Raw genomic sequence first — 19,312 nt, forward strand, 5'->3', positions numbered from 1 at the left:
AGAAGAATCACCCAGAGTGATCTCGCCTGATCTGGCAGTGAAGTCCTCGAACCAATCTCGATGGGATGTCATATGAGCAGTAGCACCGCTATCAACAATCCAAGACCGTGACTAAGAAGTCACAAGAGCAAGTATACGCCGAGTATCTACTAAGAGAAGAATGCCATCATCCTTCTTGGGTTGAGACACCGTCGTTGAGGAAGAGTTCTTTGCTGCTTCATCACGCTTCTTCTTGTGACATTGGGGTGACTTGTGACGCTTCTTGCCACAATAATGACATTCAATGTCCTTATTCTTTGAAGATTTGTCTTTATCTTTGTCGGAATCCTTGGAGTTCTTGTCAGAACCCCCTTTTCCTTTCTTTTGTTGATTCTTCTCGTTATCTCGTGCTGCCAAAGCTCCATCAGGGCCACCACAGGTGCCAGTCCGCTCCTCAAAGCGAGACTCAATCTGCATAACGGAGGGGAGTACTTCCTCCCAAGTAACTGGAACAGGACGAGGAGAAGAAACAAGAGACTAAAAGTATGCATCAAACCTCTCTAGAAGTTTGGAGAGCAGCCGAATAGCCATGTCCTCTGTGGAGATGTCCTTGCCACAAACAGCAAGCTCGTCCCGGAGATCTTTCATCTTCGAGATGAAAGCAGATAAAGATGGAATGGCACAAACTGATAAGTTCATAAGTTGCTTTTCCGACGCCAAAATCCGACCCGGAGACTTAATCTCATAGAGATCTGCAAAAGCCTTCCAAACTTCATGTGCAGCATCTGCTATACGCACATGAGAGAGAACAGAATCCTGACAGTTCAACATCAAAAAGGAGAAAACGCATCGATCATTCGACCGTCAAATATCAATCTGTGCCCGAGTCACACCAGGGGAAGCAAGGGTGGGAGGGGTCGCATCAGCCGGTGCAACAAGCCAATCCCAAAGATCCACGCCACGCAAGGCTGACTTCACCTTCACCTTCCATAGGGTGTAGTTGGAACCATCCAACTTGGCAGACTTAGCAAACATATGAAGAGGAGTCGGTGCAGCCATCACAAAAGCTTGGGCTCAATCTCAAAAAATGCACAAACTCTGAAGAAGTGTCCTCCACAGGTACCAAGAGTGCCACCAAAGCTTGCAACACCAAAGACCCCCTCTGCAAAGGAGCAAGCCCACTGGAGAGGAAAACGCAGCGCAGAAGGCTGCTGTCCTGAAGAAAAACAGGCCGCCTATGTCCAATCTCCACGTGGAAAGAACGCTGATCAGAAAATACCTGATGGCTGCAGAAGCTATGCAAATACAAAGGGTGAAATCCTGGCCGTCCGAGCTAGAAACAAAGCGGCAGTTTGGTGGGTGGGGGGGGGGGGGAGGGGTGATTCCATCACTCTCCCAACATCATCACCGATCACCAAGAGAAGAGAAAGGCATTCCTTCTTGAGAAAAGGAAAGCAAACTGTCACGAAAGCCAGAGACACCAGCCAAAGGGTCGGATGTTGGGTCGAAGCCGTGTTGCCACCTTGCAAAGAAGGCCTAGGCCATACACAATGCAACAAAGCTCAGTTGCGTGACTATGTCCGATGTTGCAGACGAATCAAACTCACCCTGGTAGTAACCACACACCAAGGTATGAATATCAATGATCTTTCCAGCCTTACCTGCAATAGATCCCTGAGATGTCCACATGCCGGGCAGCTACCCACAGTCTTGCAGACCAAGGTGGAGGCCTCCAAAGAAGCGATCGTTGAAGAGAGGAGCTAGAGGTCTGCAACTGAGAAAGAAGGCAAGGGACGGCGGCCTTGGTCGAGGATGACAAAGCGGCTGCCATGGAGTCTTCCTGGAGGTTCAAAGACCAGAAATTGCCGAAACTTGCCTAAAAGAGAAACTGCCTGAAAGCTAAAAGCACCTGTCCAGGGAGACGATGAAGAGGATGGGGGGCTGGGGGGGACGGAAGGGGGGAGCAACAGGCTGGAGAGGGTGGGAGGCAGGAGGCGCCACAGGGCAGGGCAGCGCGAAGAAAGAAGGCGGAGGGGGAGGGGGAGGGGGATGGGTGCCACAGGGGGAGGCAGAGGGCAGCGGCAAAGAGACGGCAAAGGAGGGGGGGCTGCGCACAGGACGAGGGGGGCAGGGGAAGTGCACAGAAGCGATGGCGAAGAAGGGCAGGTGCAGTGCGTGTATGGGGGGGAAGCTTTAGCGCTCGATTAGAGAAGTTGTGTTGTGATACTTGGGATTATTTTTAAATTCAATCACGTTCATTGCTTTAGCCACCACCCTTTGCCTGTGGACAACTTCTGAGTGTGGCCCTTTTGGTTGCAACAGAAGCATCGACTTTTTTTAGTACAATGACGTCTCTTCACCGTAGGTTTTGAATCGGCATCATTTTGCTTTTGGACGGCTTTCCTATGTTTGAACTTTCATTTACCCCTAGGTCCCAACTTTTTTTAGTACAATGACGTCTCTTCACCGTATGTTTTGAATCGGCATTATTTTGCTTTTGGACGGCCTTCCTATGTTTAAACTTTCATTTACCCCTAGGTCCCAACTCAGTAGTGGTACTTTTCTCGAGTAGACAAGCACATGAGATACGAATGGCTGAATTTTCTTTTATCCTCTTCGCTTATCTATAACCATGATGGTGTCCATCCAATGGAAAATGGTGTCACAGTCAAGTTTGTCAAAAAGGTAGAAGGCTTGAGAGTCTGGAGCATGTGGAATCACTCCTTGTTAGACATCGGGGTCGTGTTGTGGACCGCTCGTCATCATTTGATTTCTAAGTCAAAAGAATGGTCAAAGAACTCATGGCGCAAGGTACGAGTCAATGTTGGGCGCCAACACAGCATTATTCGCTCATATGTGATGCGAGGTCTGGGGGACCGGGGTGGTGAAAAATCCTCCAAGCAAAAGCATCGAAGGGCTGGGTGGTAGTGGGTACTATCTCCTGTGAGAACTATTACAAAAATATCACCAACTGTTGCTGGGTGTAGAAGCCACCAGCAGAATCAGTGAGGCGGCAATGGAGCCTGCTCCAAGGGCTGTGGAGTATGCCGATTGCTCGGGAGTTGGAGCACAAGATTGCAAAGCTCGTTCACCTAGGCCTGCACCTATGCTCCAATCTGCATTTGTTGTGTGTGCATGTGTGTTTGCACCAGTAGTTGAGATAAGCCAACTGGTCCAAGACCATGCAAAGCATGTCCAATGCATCGGACGGGGATTGTTATCTGAGACATTCTGCATGGAAGGAAAACAAAATATGCACCTAGACCTGACTGCCAGGGGAAATACACAGAGGTTGAGCTGACTAGGCCCACTGTTCAAATCACATAGTTGCACAGGGAAATATCTACACACTGCAAGAGAGATTTTGCAATTAAAAACTATACGTATATTTCTGTAGAATGAATACATAAACTAGACTGAGGGTAATCTGTACAACATACTGCTGTAGTTGAATTATAAGAAGTGAAGACTGCTGCAAACTAACCCTAATGACTGTTGGGCTTCTGTAATCTTAGTACTGGGAATAATCACGGACTCAAGATTATGATCTGAGTTGGGAAGCCTATTTATAGGCTAGTGACCCCTTCAATTATGCATGTCAGGTGCTGGTCGGCAGGTCGTGCGCCGGTCCACAGATCTGCCGCCTGGTCCGACTGCTCTGCCCAGTCCAACTGACTAACTCACCCCTACCTAGGTGTTTGCCAAACATCCAAAATAGAGTGACTTACCTTGTATTGTGAATTGAGCTCCTCCTTGAGCTCTGGGATTTCTCCCTTCTTTGTGGTGGAGAAGTATTTTGAATCATGACCGCTCATGGTGTCCTAGTCAAATGACGTGCGGCACCAAGTCTTTTCAGGTTACTCTGTCAAAAAATCAGAAACACAAATCAAGAAAAGTAGTGCGTAGCACTCCTGTACAAGGACCAAGTCTCACACTCATTGCACATGCTCAACCAAACCTTTATTTTAAAATCTTATATATTTTCATTTTAAAAAATCAAGCCCCAAGATGTGAAAAAATAATAATAGTAATTTCATTGTTGGATGTGGCGCTCCCCAACCATCCCTAGGAGTAAGCTCAACACATAGAGGCCCTAACCAAGGGGACCCTCTCCGGTATGTGGAGCCTTAATTGGGTGTGGCGTACCTGCAAGCAAGCTGCACAACAGCAGCCACGCAGTATGGAAAGCCACACAGCCAGAAAGGACAGCCAGGAGAAGGCGCCCCGGTGTGGGCAGACAGGTTGGACAGGCAGCATGTAGGCATGTCAGGCAGCTAGCATTTAGCTGCCTTGGGCCTTTTACAGTCCCCTCTCCATCATAAGCCATTTCAGCCTCTGGCATAACAAAGTAAGCTACACAAAGTGCATTGGACGAAGAGGCAAACTGCAGAAGAAGCAAGCATTTTAGGGAAGCAACTAGTCTTCATCAACTTGAGTATACTTCTGGGATTGATCATCTTCTATGAAGAGATTACTTTATTTGTATAGACAATATATTGTAATCGTTCATTGTTATACAAGGATTAAAGTAGCATACTTGTGAATGTTTGTGTTTTGCAAGTCTTCTATTGTTCATTCTCTCTCTCATCACGCGTTCATTGCACCAGTAGTCTTACAATTGGTATCAAAGCCCAAGCCTAGCAAGACTTCTTTACTCAACGTTCGACCTGTGTTGGTTGCCTAACTAGGGATTGAGCCTATAGCCGCAAATAGCACCTCCTCGGTTTTGGGGTAGATTAGATTTGTGTTAGCTTGGTATATTTCTTTTCCACCATCCCATGCATGTTGTTTGCATGCTTAGAGAGGAATCGTAAGATTCAGGGGAGTATAGTAGAATTTGGGAAGAGTTCATTTTGAATATCTGTTTTGAGTTTCAATTTTCCATCATGGCTTCTTAAGGTCTGTCGCACACACACCTTAATCCGATATGATATGGGCATGCTTCCCAGTTGTAGCCACCTTTTAGACAAGATTAAGGGCATAATAAGTAGCCCAAGATATTCACTAAAGGATGGACACAAGTTAGGCACAATATGAACATGTTTTAAAACCTTCTTGATGATATTTTTGTTGGATATCAATGCTCGACCCTCGTATTGTATTGCCCAGGCACCAGCTAGCTCATGTTTGTACACCAGCCAACCCCCGTTATGAGGAGTAGCCATCCTCCTATTCACATAGGAAGGTGGCCAAGGAGGCCAGATGACTTAGAGACAGCTTGGATTAGATTTGTCACACTGCCAAATAGACTACATGCTACACTAGACCGTTATCTCATAATGGTCCACACATGGAGTAGGTAGACTTTACTCTTGGACACCTTGTCCTAACATTGTGGGGTCTGAACGAGACCCAAGATGAGTCCAGATGGCCGTGGGAGGTGGGCTAGCTACGTAGCAATATATTTCATCTTTATGGGCCGAGTATACATCATGGACAGTGGCACCAACTATGACCACGGACCTACGCGGTCATGTCATGGCTGCCTCGTGTATACCCGGCCTATCTAGATACGGGGCCATCCCCTTTCTCCACACAATTCATCATTCATCACTAGTCCCTAGCTTCTATCGAATCTCCCTTCACAAAAGCACGCAAGTGTGTCTTTGCTATCTATTGCATCACTTCAGTAATACAATATTCTTCTCTATCTCTGTTATTGTGCAAGTTGAGTTTTGAAGTTTTATGATGTGAAAGATCCCACTTCTTGTGACAATGCACACACACAAGATAGAGAAGCTTGAAAGCACACAAACTCACTAGATTAGAATAAACAAATGTGTGCCAGATACAAAAGATAAGTACACACCCCAAAATGAGTAGATAAGAGGGTGTACATACGCACGGGGAAAAAAACCTCCTAGTGAGAGAAAAAGTGCCCCAACGGTCCTAAGTGTGTTCACTCACATCACTACCATATAATGCTACAAATCCCTCCTGGAGTGATGATGTGAACATGTACAGGATATGGCCGATCAATCCTGAAAAGACAGTAAGCCCAAAGCTTTACGAAAAGCTTCGAACTTTTCATGAGGAAAAACCTTCGTGAATAAATCTGCCATGTTGTCATGTGTAGACACACAGACCAAGCTGATCTCTGCTGCAAAGAGTCTTTCCCTGACATAGTGGTAATGCACCTCAATGTGCTTAGTATGTGCATGAAACACTGGATTCCTCGCAAATGCTAATGCGCTCTCGCTGTCAGTGAAAATCGTAGTACTAGACGACTATCCAACACCCAAATAAGCCATAAGACGTCTAAGCCACACACACTCAACTGTAACTGTAAAAGCTGCCCTGTACTCAGCTTCACAACTGGAAGTGGCCACTGTAGGAGGCTGCTTCTTGCTGAGCCATGTATTCAAGAATGCAATCTTAATGCCCAACTGATATACATTCCACCCATGATGTGCTGCCAAAGCAATGAGACACCTAATGGTAGTCATACGAGATGTGGGTGCAAAGGTCTCATCATAATTAATGCCCTTTTGTTGTTGGACATACCCCTTTACAACAATGCTACCATCTGCTTTGCATTTTAACTTGTAAACCCACTTAGTACCAATGGCGTTCTTGCCATGAGATAGATCTATCAAATACCAAGTGTCATTCTTGAGTATAGAGTTATACTCATCCTACATAGCATGCATCCAATGATCATCATCGTGTGCTTCCTCAAAGGAAACAAGTCCCTCCTCATTACATAAAGTAGAAATGAGAACATGATCCACATGAAAATAATCTGCATGATGAGAACCTGCACGAGTTCTGCTAGGTAAAGGAGCTACCAACTTGCTATCCCTCAATGTCTGCAGCACAAGCCATTTTGGCATACACCTAGATTCTTCTATGGCTGCTCTCTCCTCATCCACTACATCCTCAATAATTGCCTCATCAAAAGGTTGATTTGAAGGCTGATTTTGCACCTGCAAAGACTGAATTTCATCACTTGGTTGAGCATTCAATTGCTCTACATATGACTTCTCTCCATTAAACAAAGTTAGGAGCGAATCAAACATGTCCTGTGAGTATACATTGTGCTATTTTTTGCATGAAAGCATGGGCTGAACTAAGTTTTCGACAAAAACAACATCTCTACTTACCAAAATCCTCTTTGAGGCCGGATGGTAGAGTCTATATCCCTTGCTTTCTGAACTGTATCCTAGAAATATGCATTTAACTGCCTCATCAAGATTACTGCGTTGTTGCTCAGGCACAAGAGCATAAGCAAGACAACCAAAAACACGCAAATGAGCCACAAAAGGCTTCCTGCCATGCCAAGCTTCAGAAGGAGTTTTAGATTGCAAGGCCTTGGTAGGGCATTTGTTCAACACATAGTTTACGCACATAGTTTCTAACCAAAAACCATGAGATAAATCTTGGGCTTTCACCATACATCTGTCAGAATACACAGCGGAGATGATGACAAAATTTGGAAACACGAGCAAGTGCAGAAAATAGACAACAATGGAGAGAGAGGCGTGTAACTCTACTCTATATACACAAGAAGAATCCCGAATACAAGACGATACAAGATGAATGTGACAAGGGACTGGGGGGCCATTTTATATGGCCCCCATAGTGTAGTCGGCCTGTTCCAAAGGCAGCCGACAAGCACTATACCTCCACGACCAGCCAAAACACCAGTCGGCCAATTGCAGGGGTGTAGGCCAGCACATGTGGGAGGTCGTGGACCTGAAGCAAAACAATCCGCCAACACCAGCATGAACAAATGCAGTCGGCCAGCATCAGAGGTCCTCCAGCCACCACAGGACTGCCACCCAAGCCACAGAAAAATAGGAAAAAATGGAGGAAAAATATGGGGAGTGAGAAAAATGAGAAAACACCTACAATGGGTGGACACACCCACAACAGAGGCCCTGGTGTCTAGTAAAGACAGGAGATGACTTCTAACACCACATCAGCTCCTGGCTTTGAAACCAACCACAAGGAGCTGGAGTGCCACCTGAGCAAAGCCTGAGATAGCGACTTCGTGAAGAGGTCCACCGTACTGTCCTTCGTCGAACAGAACTCTAGCAAGATGTCATCAGCAACAATCTTTTCACGAACAAAGTGTCTTTGGATGGCCGTGGGTTCCTCCAGTGGAAGCCCAATCCTACCATGCAACCTCACTACCTCACAAGCAGCTTCACAAGCAACCCGGTACTCTGCCTCTGTCGACGACAAGGCAAAAGATAACTGCCTCTTACTGCTCCATAAAACTGCTCCTGGGCCTAAAGTAGATCTCCTCGTGTCTAGATCTCCTCCCCAATCTGAGTCACTCCAATCGTGGAGTCGGACTCCATCCATCAACCCCCCTCCTATGTAAAAGAGTCCATGATCCTTCGCACGACGCACGCTGCAGAAACCACAAGATACGCAACCCTGCCTCCCAAAGAGTCATCTGCAAATACGAGCTCATCAGCCTCATCAAGAAGCTCCCGTCCAATCTGGTATCCATCAACCAAATCAATGAACCATTCTGCTTCCGAGTCAAAGAGGCATCATACTGCTCACAAGGATCAACACCTATTATGCTGGGAAGCCAAGTCCTAGAAACCTGCTGAAGACCACGGAAGGCCTTCTGAAACCTGTTAACCACCCCCTCTGAATTCGGAACCACAAAGCCTGGAGAATGTGCAACAACCACCTCCTTCTGCAAGTAATCAACTGCCACCTGCTTGGCTTTCCGAGAGGTCCCAGTGGAAAGAACATCCTCATCTACAGGAGTTTCTTTGTCCCGAATGCTACGAGACATCAGAGCATAGATCACCTATAAAGTTTCCACTGATTGACGAACACAAGAACCAACAACATTAGTACTAGAAAGTTCCTGCCAACTGCTGCCATCAACTGGCAAGCTATCCACCATCTAGTCCGGGAAAGCCTGCACCTGTAGCGTATCCACACTTAAGTGGCCACTACCAGACTGCCACTCATCACAAAACTAAGGACTTGGGAGAGAGTGTTGAAAGCTTGTAAACTCCATTCTCCACTCCACCTTCCCAAACCACCTCGTCTGTTGCCTTGTCCCGGAGAGCAACAAAATGCTCATCAAACTCCACCCGTACGCCAGTCTTGCAAACCTAATGCACAAACAACAAATGAAAACCAAGTGACGGAACATACAACACCTGGGAGGAATGCCTCCCCCCTCTGCCATCGAGAACTATCTCCAACCTGACCTCACTGTGAACTGGGATAGTGGATGTATCCCCAATAAGAATGTGACCAGAATACTTGTAAAGATCCTGTAAAGCCGAACGAGAAGGAGTCATGTGCCTGGAAGCACCACTGTCTAGAATCCACTCCCGAGTATCCGTTGCAGAGAGTCCTCCAACCTCCTCCCTGCCTGAAGAAAATGAAACATCGGTGTCCATGACCTCCAAGTGCAAGTGCACAAAAGCCGGAGTCTTCATGGTTACTGCTGAGGAGTCTTCACCCTTCTCGGTCTTCCGCTTGGGACACTACCTCCAATAGTGGCCTTTCTCGCCGCAATCATTACAGGTCCTCTCTGCCTTTAGTTTCTTGCAGTCAACATAGGACTTCTGCTCAGAACACTTCTCCGTTGAAGCCTTCCCTTTGCCCTTGTTACAACCTTTCGACCGTTGGCCTCCGAACCTCCACCCTGTGGAGGGTTCGAGAATCATTCCTCCTGGTCCAAGACCATGGGCACAAGCTCCTCCCAAGTAATGGTGCTAAGTCTGCCACTGGTAATCAAAGACGAGTAGAATGCTGAGTACTGAGAGGGCAAATGCGACAGCAACGTTATGGCCATGTCTTTTGACGATCTCTCCTTCCCAGCCTGAAGAACTTCCTGGTGAAGAGCCTGCAACTTGTTAATATGCTCCCGCATCGTCGACGACTTTGCAAGGCTCATAACCCGCATCTGTACTTCCAAGGAAATCCTCTTCATGGGCAATACCCTGTTGTAAAGAGAAGCCAAATGCTGCCATATACCTCTGGCTAGCGTCATATGCTTTATATGATTGATTACCTGCGGTGTGCAGTTGAGGAAGATAAATGAGCAGACTCTGGCATTGACACGATCCCACAACTGTGCATGTGCCTCCCAGTCCTTACGAATCGACGGTAACTCCCCTTCCTCTAACCTCCGGCAATGTAACTGAAACCGGTCTATGGACACATAAAGCGGTAATTCATTCACAAATAACCTGGACTTACTGAGACACACATTCACAGAATCCTCGCTCCCTCGCTCAACAACACATTGGCCCCGAAGTCCGGCGCCCCTCGCAATATTTCTTTATTGTTAAAAGGTTGGAAATTACAAAGCACAAGTGCAACAAAGCACTCTACTTGCATCAGCTGAGTTTTACAAATTCTCGCAGAAATTTGCCAGCATAACTCCACTAAAACTGTTCCATAACATCTCAGAATGAGTCCCAACTGACAGGCTCACTTCCATAGGCATCAGGCTACCCAATGGAGTCCAAAACATCACAATTCAACTTGCTGTAATTTTCTGCACAGACCTGTTTTCAGCTCTGTTTTCAGCCCAAAATAACCCTTGTACTGTCCTGGAGGACTAAAGCAAAGTCCTGCATTTTGGCATCAACCAGGCAACATAACAGCCCAAAAACAGCACCTAAACAGTGCTGAAACAGCATTGTATTGAAGAGGTTATTACCCTCTTCCGTCCCTGCTTTGGTGTAGGAACCAACTACACCTGTTCCTGTTCAAGAAGGCAACTAGCCTTTGCATTTAAGCATGAAATTCACACAACTGTACCTGATTTTATCTGATGAGAGCATTTCCATAGTCTGCAAGAGAGAGAAAGAGAGAGAGAGAGGCTGTTGCATGATGTACGCAGCTTTTTGGGATTGTGTTCCTATTACAGGCGGTACATATGGTATTTTGCTGAAATTGCTTCGCCTCTTCATGCCTTAACAAAGAAGGCAACTCCGTTTAGATGGGCTGATTAGGAAATTACAGCCTTTAAAAAGCTTAAAGAAAAGCTTACTTCGGATCCAGTATTGGTATTACCGGACCTCTGAAAGGCTTTTGTTGTCCAGTGTGATGCATGTGGAAACAGCATTGGAGCAGTTCTCATGCAGGAAGGACATGTGATAGCCTATGAGAGTCGAATATTGCAGAATGCCGAGAAGCATTTACAGGTTTATGAGAAAGAGATGTTGGCTGTAATTCATGCTCTTTCTACATGGAAACACTATTTGCTTGGGGCTAATTTCACTATGCAGACAGATCATTAGACTTTGCGTTATTTCCTGACGCAAACTAAGCTTTCTGAGAAGCATATGCGATGGGCCAACTTTTTGTCTATGTTCCACTTCCAGATTGTGCATGTAGAAGGCAAAAAGAATGTTGTGGCAGATGCTTTGTCACGCAAGCCAAAGGTCTCAGCTGTTTCACTTGCTTATCATCATGAGCTTGATGAGATGAAAGAGCAGTATGCCCATGATGAGGACTTTGGCACGTTGTATGATCAGATGTCTGAGGGTCAACGCATGATCATTATACTCTCAGAGATGGGTTTTTGTTGATGCATGGTAGACTGTGTGTTACCAGGCAATTGCGACTCAAGGTAATGATTGAAAGTCATGCTCCACCGTATGCAGGTCATAGAGGAATTGACACCACAGTAAAAGCAGTTGAAACTTTCTTTTATTGGCCAACCTTGCAAAGAGATGTTGATGCTTTTGTTAGGCAATGCATCGTATGTCAGAAGGTGAAGTTTGACCGTCAAAAGACACCAGGGTTACTTCAGCCTTTACCTATTCCAGATAGACCATGGGAGAGCATTGCCATGGATTTTATATTTGATCTTCCACGTACACAAACGGGGAATGATGGCATTTGGACTATCATATGCAGGTTTAGTAAGCAGGCTCGTTTCATTCCCGTGCGTAAGACGATCAAAGTTGATCATATGGTGAAGTTGTTCCTGGCGAACATCTTCAAGTATCATGGCTTGCTTCGTCTATCATTAGTGACCGTGATCCACGGATGACAAGTTTATTCTGGAGAGGGTTGTTTGACAACATGGGTACAACTCTCAAGTTTTCATCTTCATTTCATCCACAAACGGATGGTCAATCGGAAGAGGCTAATTCAACAGTGTTAGATCTTCTTAAGTGTTATGTGTCAGAGCACAAGCAACAATGGGAAAAGTATCTTCCTTTGGTGGAGTTTGCATATAACAACATTGTCCATACCTCGACAGGCAAGGCGCCTTTTGAGATTGTGGAAGGAGGGAAGAAGGTACCACCCATTTTGCACACAAAGGAGAAGATCTTTGAGGCTTATCAGTATGTGGAGAACATGGATGAAGCTTATCGAAGTTAAGTTGGCACTCCAGAAAACTCAGCAAAAGCAAAAGAAAGCAGCAGACCGTCACAGACGTGCATTAGAGTTTGCATGTAATATGCGGAAGCTTCGGAGAAGGATCGGTACTTCAAAACTCAGAAATCAGCACTCTTTTCGCGACGGAATTAACGCACAAACTTTTCTTGGCTGGAGAATCTTGCCCTTGACCTTCAGTCCTTCACCCCTTTGCGTTAGCAACTTCTTGGCTGTCCAGGCCCCTTTTTGCTTGAGCACTTGGTGAATTATGAGATGCTTTCATTGATTCTTGGCTGGAGTATGTATACTCCTCTTATCATCCAGTCGGCCAGCTTTATGAAGCCTCACGACTAGGTCTTGAGAAATATTGAGCATTCACACTTATTCAAGCTACTGGCCACTCTGCGCATGCCTGCTGGACAGTGCCAGGCTGCTGGGCACTCAGCGCATGGGTGTGGGACTGTCCCCTACACCTGGCCGACCTGCTAGGTAGTGTTTTTAGCCCTGTCGGCTGCCTGTCCAGGAGCACTAGGGCTGGCCGACAGCCCTTCCAGCCCATGCCATGGCTGGTGGGCACAGCTTGGGCCCTCGTGGCCCCTTGGGGGTGGTTCTACACCTCCCCCATGCCCACACTACAAGTGCAAACCTTCGCACTGGGGTAGCTCTATAGGCTGGTCCCATCTCTACATGCAAACCTATATGCCCACAGAGGTCTGGCATCCAGTTGCAAACTAGATACACAGAACATCTGACATCATTCCAGAGGGAGACTCACAGCGCGGACTGGCACTGTTTCGTGTGCAGGACAGTGCACACCTGACCTTGGACTCATGTGCAGGACAATGCACACCTGACCTCGGACGACTGAGATGGATCCCTGGCTGACTCGTCCCGGACTGGGCTCACATGGGACCAGTTGACCATCCCAGGTCCTGCACCTTCTGTACAGAAATGTCTATGTGGCATCCAAGTGCGGGATGCACGTGACATCCCCTTCTGCTTAACTTGACGGAAGCTGCATAGCCTCCAAATAATCCATCAATAATGCCGGATAGTCTTCGAAAAATTCTTTGTCGAGCCATACCGCTTCATGGGTTCCTCGGTCCTGAAACTTCGTGAGAAACTGTCGTAGTCGAGCCTGAGCCATGTTTGAAACGGTGCAGAAGGATCTATTCTGGAACCATAACTTCTGCTTCATCAATAATGTCTGGTTCCGCTTCGTCTTTGACCTCTGAAGGGGGTGGACCTGCATATGGCTTTAACCAACTGACATGAAATACATCGTGCATAGTCCAACTCGGAGGTAGCTTTAACTGCATACACACCTCATTAATCCTTTTCCGGATGGGAAATGGTCCGAAGCTCCTGAAAGACAACTTTGGACATCGCTTGCCCACCTGCTTCAATCTTTGCTTCATAATCCGAAGATACACCCAATCCCCTTCCGAAAACTTCATGTCCCTTCGGTCTTTATTGGCCTGTCGAGTGTAGGCCTCTTGCGCTTTAGCCAATCTGTCTTTAACGGACTCTAGGATCTCCTGGTAAGACTCCGTCACTCTGTTCGCCTCCGGTACTGAAGACGAAGTCCTGGTTAACAACGACTGGAAAGGCCTTCCAAACGCTGCCTCATATGGAGTCCTGCCAATAGCTGAAGAAAAAGAGTCATTCAAAACAGCTTGAACTAAAGGCAAAAACGATTCCCACTTACCTTGCTGATCGTGGACATAACACTTAAGCACATCAAAGACCAATTGGTTGTATATCTCTGTCTGGCCATCTGTCTGTGGATGGAATGCACTGGAAAAATTCAACTTAGTACCAAAATTATCAAACAATGCCCTCCAAAAATGACGGGTAAACTTGGCATCTCGGTCTGACACTATGGTCCTAGGAATCTTGCCAATCGGGTACCAATGCCGAATGAATAGCTGGGCAACATCCTCGGCGGTCACATTGGCCCTGCAAGAAATAAGCATAACAAATTTGCTGAACCTATCAACAATAGTTAAACACTGTGTATTACGCTTACTCGGACTGGGAGGCAGATTTGTGACAAAGTCCATCGAAATGTCCTGGAAAGGACCCTCAGGAATTGGCAAGGGCTGTAACAACCCTATCTTCTTTCCACGAGGAGCTTTCACCTTTTGACAAATGTCACAGCGTTGTACATATGTAAACACATCACGCCTCATCTTTGGCCAATAGTATTGCCGTTCTAATTTCTCCAAAGTCGAATTCATGCCCCTATGACACCTGTAATGGCGTCATGGGCATCATGGAGAACAGCTGCCCGGAATGATTTCATGACACATAGTCGGCCTTTGTAGAAAAGCCAACTATCGCGTATCAGAAAATGGCATGGTCCTGTGGCATCCAATGCCTGTTCCCACTGAGTACCGAATTCCTCGGAATCCGCGTACGTGTGCTTCATGTCTTATAGTCTTGTACCAACAAGGTCAAGTCTAGTGGTCTGAATCGCAGATACTTGCCCCTCCTCCTCAAAGCATCGGCCACTGGATTGGCCTTTCCTGGAAGGTACTCAATCATACCACCGAACTGCTGGAATATCTGACTCCAGCGGTGTTGTCGATCACTCCACTGTGCACTTGGCATCGTCTGAATCCAGCGCAATGCCTGATGGTCAGTGCGAACCTCGAAGTCACGACCATACAGGAAATGTTTCCAATGTTTCAAGGCCTGTATAACTGCTAGGAGTTCACGATCGTAGACTGAGTAGTTCTTTTCGGGGGGCAGTAACTTACGAGACATGTAAGCTACCGGATGACCATTCTGTTGTAATACACCTCCAATTGCGATGTTACTCGCATCGGTGATCACTTGAAATGGTTCGTCCCACGAGGCAAGGGCTAAACAAGGCGCTTCTGATAAAGCCACCTTGAGGTTCTGGAATGCCTCCAACACTCGTGGAGTCATTCGAATCTTTTGCCTTCTTGTTTTCACTCCCTTTAGCAGATCGGTGAGGTCTACCGAGAGATCAGAAAACTTGTCAATGTGGGTGAAATATGCCTGGCATATACCCACAAATGATCTAATGTCATAAGCGGTCTGAGGTACTTCCCAGTTAACAATCTCGACCACTTTAGCCGGATCAAGTCGAATGCCTTCAGCACTAATTATATATCCCAAGTAATGTACCTGGAACAGATAAAATTCTGACTTCTTTTCATTGACATAGAGCTCGTTGCTTTCCAGCAACTTAAGGACTTTCTCCACATTAATGTCATGCTGCTCAACTGTAGCTGAAAAAATGAGTATGTCGTCCAGAAATATGAACACACACTCTCCAATCAACTCCCGGAAAATACGCATCATCATGCGGTTAAATGTAGCTGGGGCGTTCGTCAAACCAAATGGCATGACCACAAATTCATAGTGGGCCCGTTCTGTACGGAAGGCTGTTTTGGGGATGTCCCCCTCTACAATCCGTACCTGGTGGTACCCACTCTTTAAATCTAATTTAGAGAACACCTTAGCTCCATTCAGCCTCTCGAGAATATAGTCAATTCGAGGCATCGGGAATCTACTCTTGATAGTCAGCTTGTTGAGTGCACGATAATCGACACACAACCGAGAAGACCCATCTTTCTTCTTGACAAACAAGATCGGTGCTGCAAATGGCGACACGCTGGGGCGGATGAAGCCAACTTGCAACAATTCTTGGAGTTGGCGGTCCAACTCCGATTCCATTGCCTTAGAAAGGCGATACGGAAACTTGCTCGGGGGTTCCGAGCCTGGGAGGAGGTCAATCTTGTGATCCTCTGGTCTGGACGGGGGGAGCTGGGGAGGAAGACTGTCCCGAAGAAAAATCTTCTGGAACTTTTCATGGAGAACCGAGTACTTCTCGGAAGCACTGGCCACCGCCTGGGCTGTCTGGATGTAAATCATCGCACACTGTGCGCCTTTCCTGACTGCTCGCTTAGCCTGCAAGTGGCTTATGAGCGGAAAGTTTGGAATACCTGCCTGGCTCACACTTAATGGTCACCGGGGTGTTTGACACATTCCGATCGATCTGGAACGTGTGCTTGTCCCACTTGACATCAGGAAGAAACTTGTGAAACCACTGGATACCCAAAATTATGTCTGCTCCTACAAGAGGGGCAACCATAAAGTCACGCACAAACTCTATGCCCTGAATCACTAACTTAGCACCTAGAGCTTAATACTTGACGCTCGTTGTCATACCTGTGCTAAAACCCTCAACTTGTTTGTCCACCGGAGTCAGCTCGAAACGGGCACGCCTAGCGGCCTGTTCCGTGATCACATACTCCGTGCTGCCGCTGTCAAACAAGACAACAACTCTCTGGCCACCTATGTAGCCAAAGGACTTGAGCAATTCGTTGCGCTCATACTCCTGGTCATGGGCACCCTTCTGCTTATCTTCGAGCTCCTGGCGGCTAATAATTGCTCCAACTGAAGCACCGGGGGTTGAAGAACTAGGGGTAGCCGCTGGGGTCTGTGTGGGAGCTGTGCTCATCACGGAAGCTGTGGAGGCGGCGGCGGCCTTTGGAGGCTTCTTCGGACAATCCCGAGAAGTATGTCCTTTTGTGTGACAAAAGAAACATCTACCCTCCTTCTTGTACTGAGAAAGCTCCTCAGCACTCAACTTGCCACCTGTCTTGCCTGCCTCCGCTTTCTGGTCTGGAGTAAGCTTAGACGCATTGTTCGAGTTCTTGGAGCCAGAGGCTCCCAAGCTCTGTCCTGGGGAAGACCCTGTCTAGTTCTGGCTTTTGCCCCCCGAGGCGTTAGCCTTGGGAGAAGCCGGCTGGGAAGTCTTGGGCTTGCCACCATTGTGTTTCATTTCTGCACTCTGCGCAAGCGAGAATGCGTCCTCAAAGGTGGCTGGCCTAAACATACGCACCTCCCATTGGATTTGCGTGTCCAGGCCACACAAAAACTGCCCTTTCTTGTTCGTATCAAATAAGCCTAATTGCAGACACAAGGTCGAAATTTTATTGGCAAACTGAAGAACTGGTTGTGCGTTCTGACGCGCTCCCCTGAACTCGTCTTCGAGTCGCTCAAGGTAGTGGGGCGGTAGAAACCGCTGCTTAAGGTCGCGGACGAACTCGTCCCACACATAAGCTGCCATACCTGCTCTGGTGTGGGCATGAGCCCACTGAGTCCACCAAGGAATGGCCTCACCTTCCAAGTACCAACTAGCTAAGATCACTTTGTCAATATCTCTTTTCCTAACTGCGGCAAAGTAAGCTTCAAATTGATGTAACCATGAATAAAGAGTAGTGGGATCAAGTTTACCATTATACTTACTGAAATTCATTTTCTCGAGAAAATGATTCGAGGGCGCCGCCGGTGTCAATCTGGCGTCCAAAGCTCTGAGGTAACGCTCGTGTTCCACTCGTCGCATGGCGTCATCTTCTCGTTGTCGAATCTCCAATGCACGCATCTGCATCTCAAGCAAGGAGCTTGGCTACGGCTGTGACCCCGCGAGAGGGTCCCTGTGACGAGGATCTGGCATCTGGGATACGGAAGGAGAGGGAGGAGGAGATGGAAAACGCGACGCTGGAGAGCGAGAACGCTCCTCCAGAGCCAAAATCCGCGCCTTCTGCTCATCCAACTTGGTTGTCTGGTCTGCGATTGCTCGCATCATCTGCTGGAACATGTCTGTGACACTCAAGCCGGGTGCCCTAGCTGGGCTGCCTGGTGCACTCTGGTCCCATGGTTCTGGTTCTCTCTCGTCGCCGAAACTCGCCATAGCGGGAAAATGCAGTTCCTTTCCGGAACGCAATCTGACCATCCACTATCTGTGTGGGAGACTTCCGGAGGCTTCCAGAGGCTAAAAACCAACCGTCCTTCGAGGGACAGGAGTCACTCCGAAAGGGGTAGTCCACCGGCGTCTAAAAACCAACCACACGAGCGAAAAAATTTTCTGGTTTTCTTTGCTGAATCTTTGTCCTTGAAGTGAGCTCTGATACCACTGTAATATGCGGAAGCTTCGGAGAAGGATCGGTACTTCAAAACTCAGAAATCAGCACTCTTTTCGCGACGGAATTAACGCACAAACTTTTCTTGGCTGGAGAATCCTGCCCTTGACCTTCAGTCCTTCACCCCTTTGCGTTAGCAACATCTTGGCTGTCCGGGCCCCTTTTTGCTTGAGCACTTGGTGAATTATGAGATGCTTTCATTGATTCTTGGCTGGAGTATTTATACTCCTCTTATCATCCAGTCGGCCAGCTTTATGAAGCCTCACGACTAGGTCTTGAGAAATATTGAGCATTCACACTTATTCAAGCTGCTGGCCACTCTGCGCATGCCTGCTGGACAGTGCCAGGCTGCTGGGCACTCAGCGCATGGGTGTGGGACTGCCCCCTACACCTGGCCGACCTGCTGGGTAGTGTTTTTAGCCCTGTCGGCTGCCTGTCCAGAAGCACTAGGGCTGGCCGACAGCCCTTCCAGCCCATGCCATGGCTGGTGGGCACAGCTTAGGCCCTCCTGGCACCTTGGGGGTGGTTCTACACCTCCCCCATGCCCACACTACAAGTGCAAACCTTCGCACTGGGATAGCTCTATAGACTAGCCCCATCTCTACATGCAAACCTATATGCCCACAGAGGTCTGGCATCCAATTGCAAACTAGATACACAGAACATCTGACATCATTCCAGAGGGAGACTCACAGCGCGGACTGGCACTGTTTCATGTGCATGACAGTGCACACCTGACCTTAACCTCATGTGCAGGACAATGCACACCTGACCTCGGACGACTGAGATGGATCCCTGGCTGACTCGTCCCGAACTGGGCTCACATGGGACCAGTTCACCATCCCAGGTCCTGCACCTTCTGTACAGAAATGTCTACGTGGCATCCAAGTGCGAGATGCACATGACATTGCATTGGGTGATTGGGTTCTTTTGCGCTTTGAAAAAGCTAGGCTCAAGAAGATGAAGGGTAAAGAGCGCTTATTCCCTAAGTTGAGCATGCGCTATTATGGACCTTTTCAGGTATTGGAAAAGATTGGTGAGGTGGCCTA

At 47.5% G+C, this 19,312-nt stretch overlaps 1 protein-coding gene across 1 annotated transcript in view; it reads right to left on the reverse strand.

Annotated features, from left to right (window-relative positions):
• Positions 1–19,312, reverse strand: part of LOC147618721 (beta-adaptin-like protein C) — an 83,848-nt gene that overhangs the window by 53,253 nt on the left and 11,283 nt on the right. The window contains exon 2 of the mRNA XM_086773757.1: positions 3,708–3,841. Coding sequence (XP_086629883.1) covers positions 3,708–3,794 — 87 coding nt within the window. The 5' untranslated portion in view covers positions 3,795–3,841. The remainder of the gene's footprint in view (positions 1–3,707; positions 3,842–19,312) is intronic.

Source organism: Cibotium barometz, chromosome 34 (assembly GCF_041138505.1).
Source record: "Cibotium barometz isolate CiBa-2024 chromosome 34, ASM4113850v1, whole genome shotgun sequence".
Classification (NCBI taxonomy): Eukaryota; Viridiplantae; Streptophyta; class Polypodiopsida; order Cyatheales; family Cibotiaceae; genus Cibotium; species Cibotium barometz.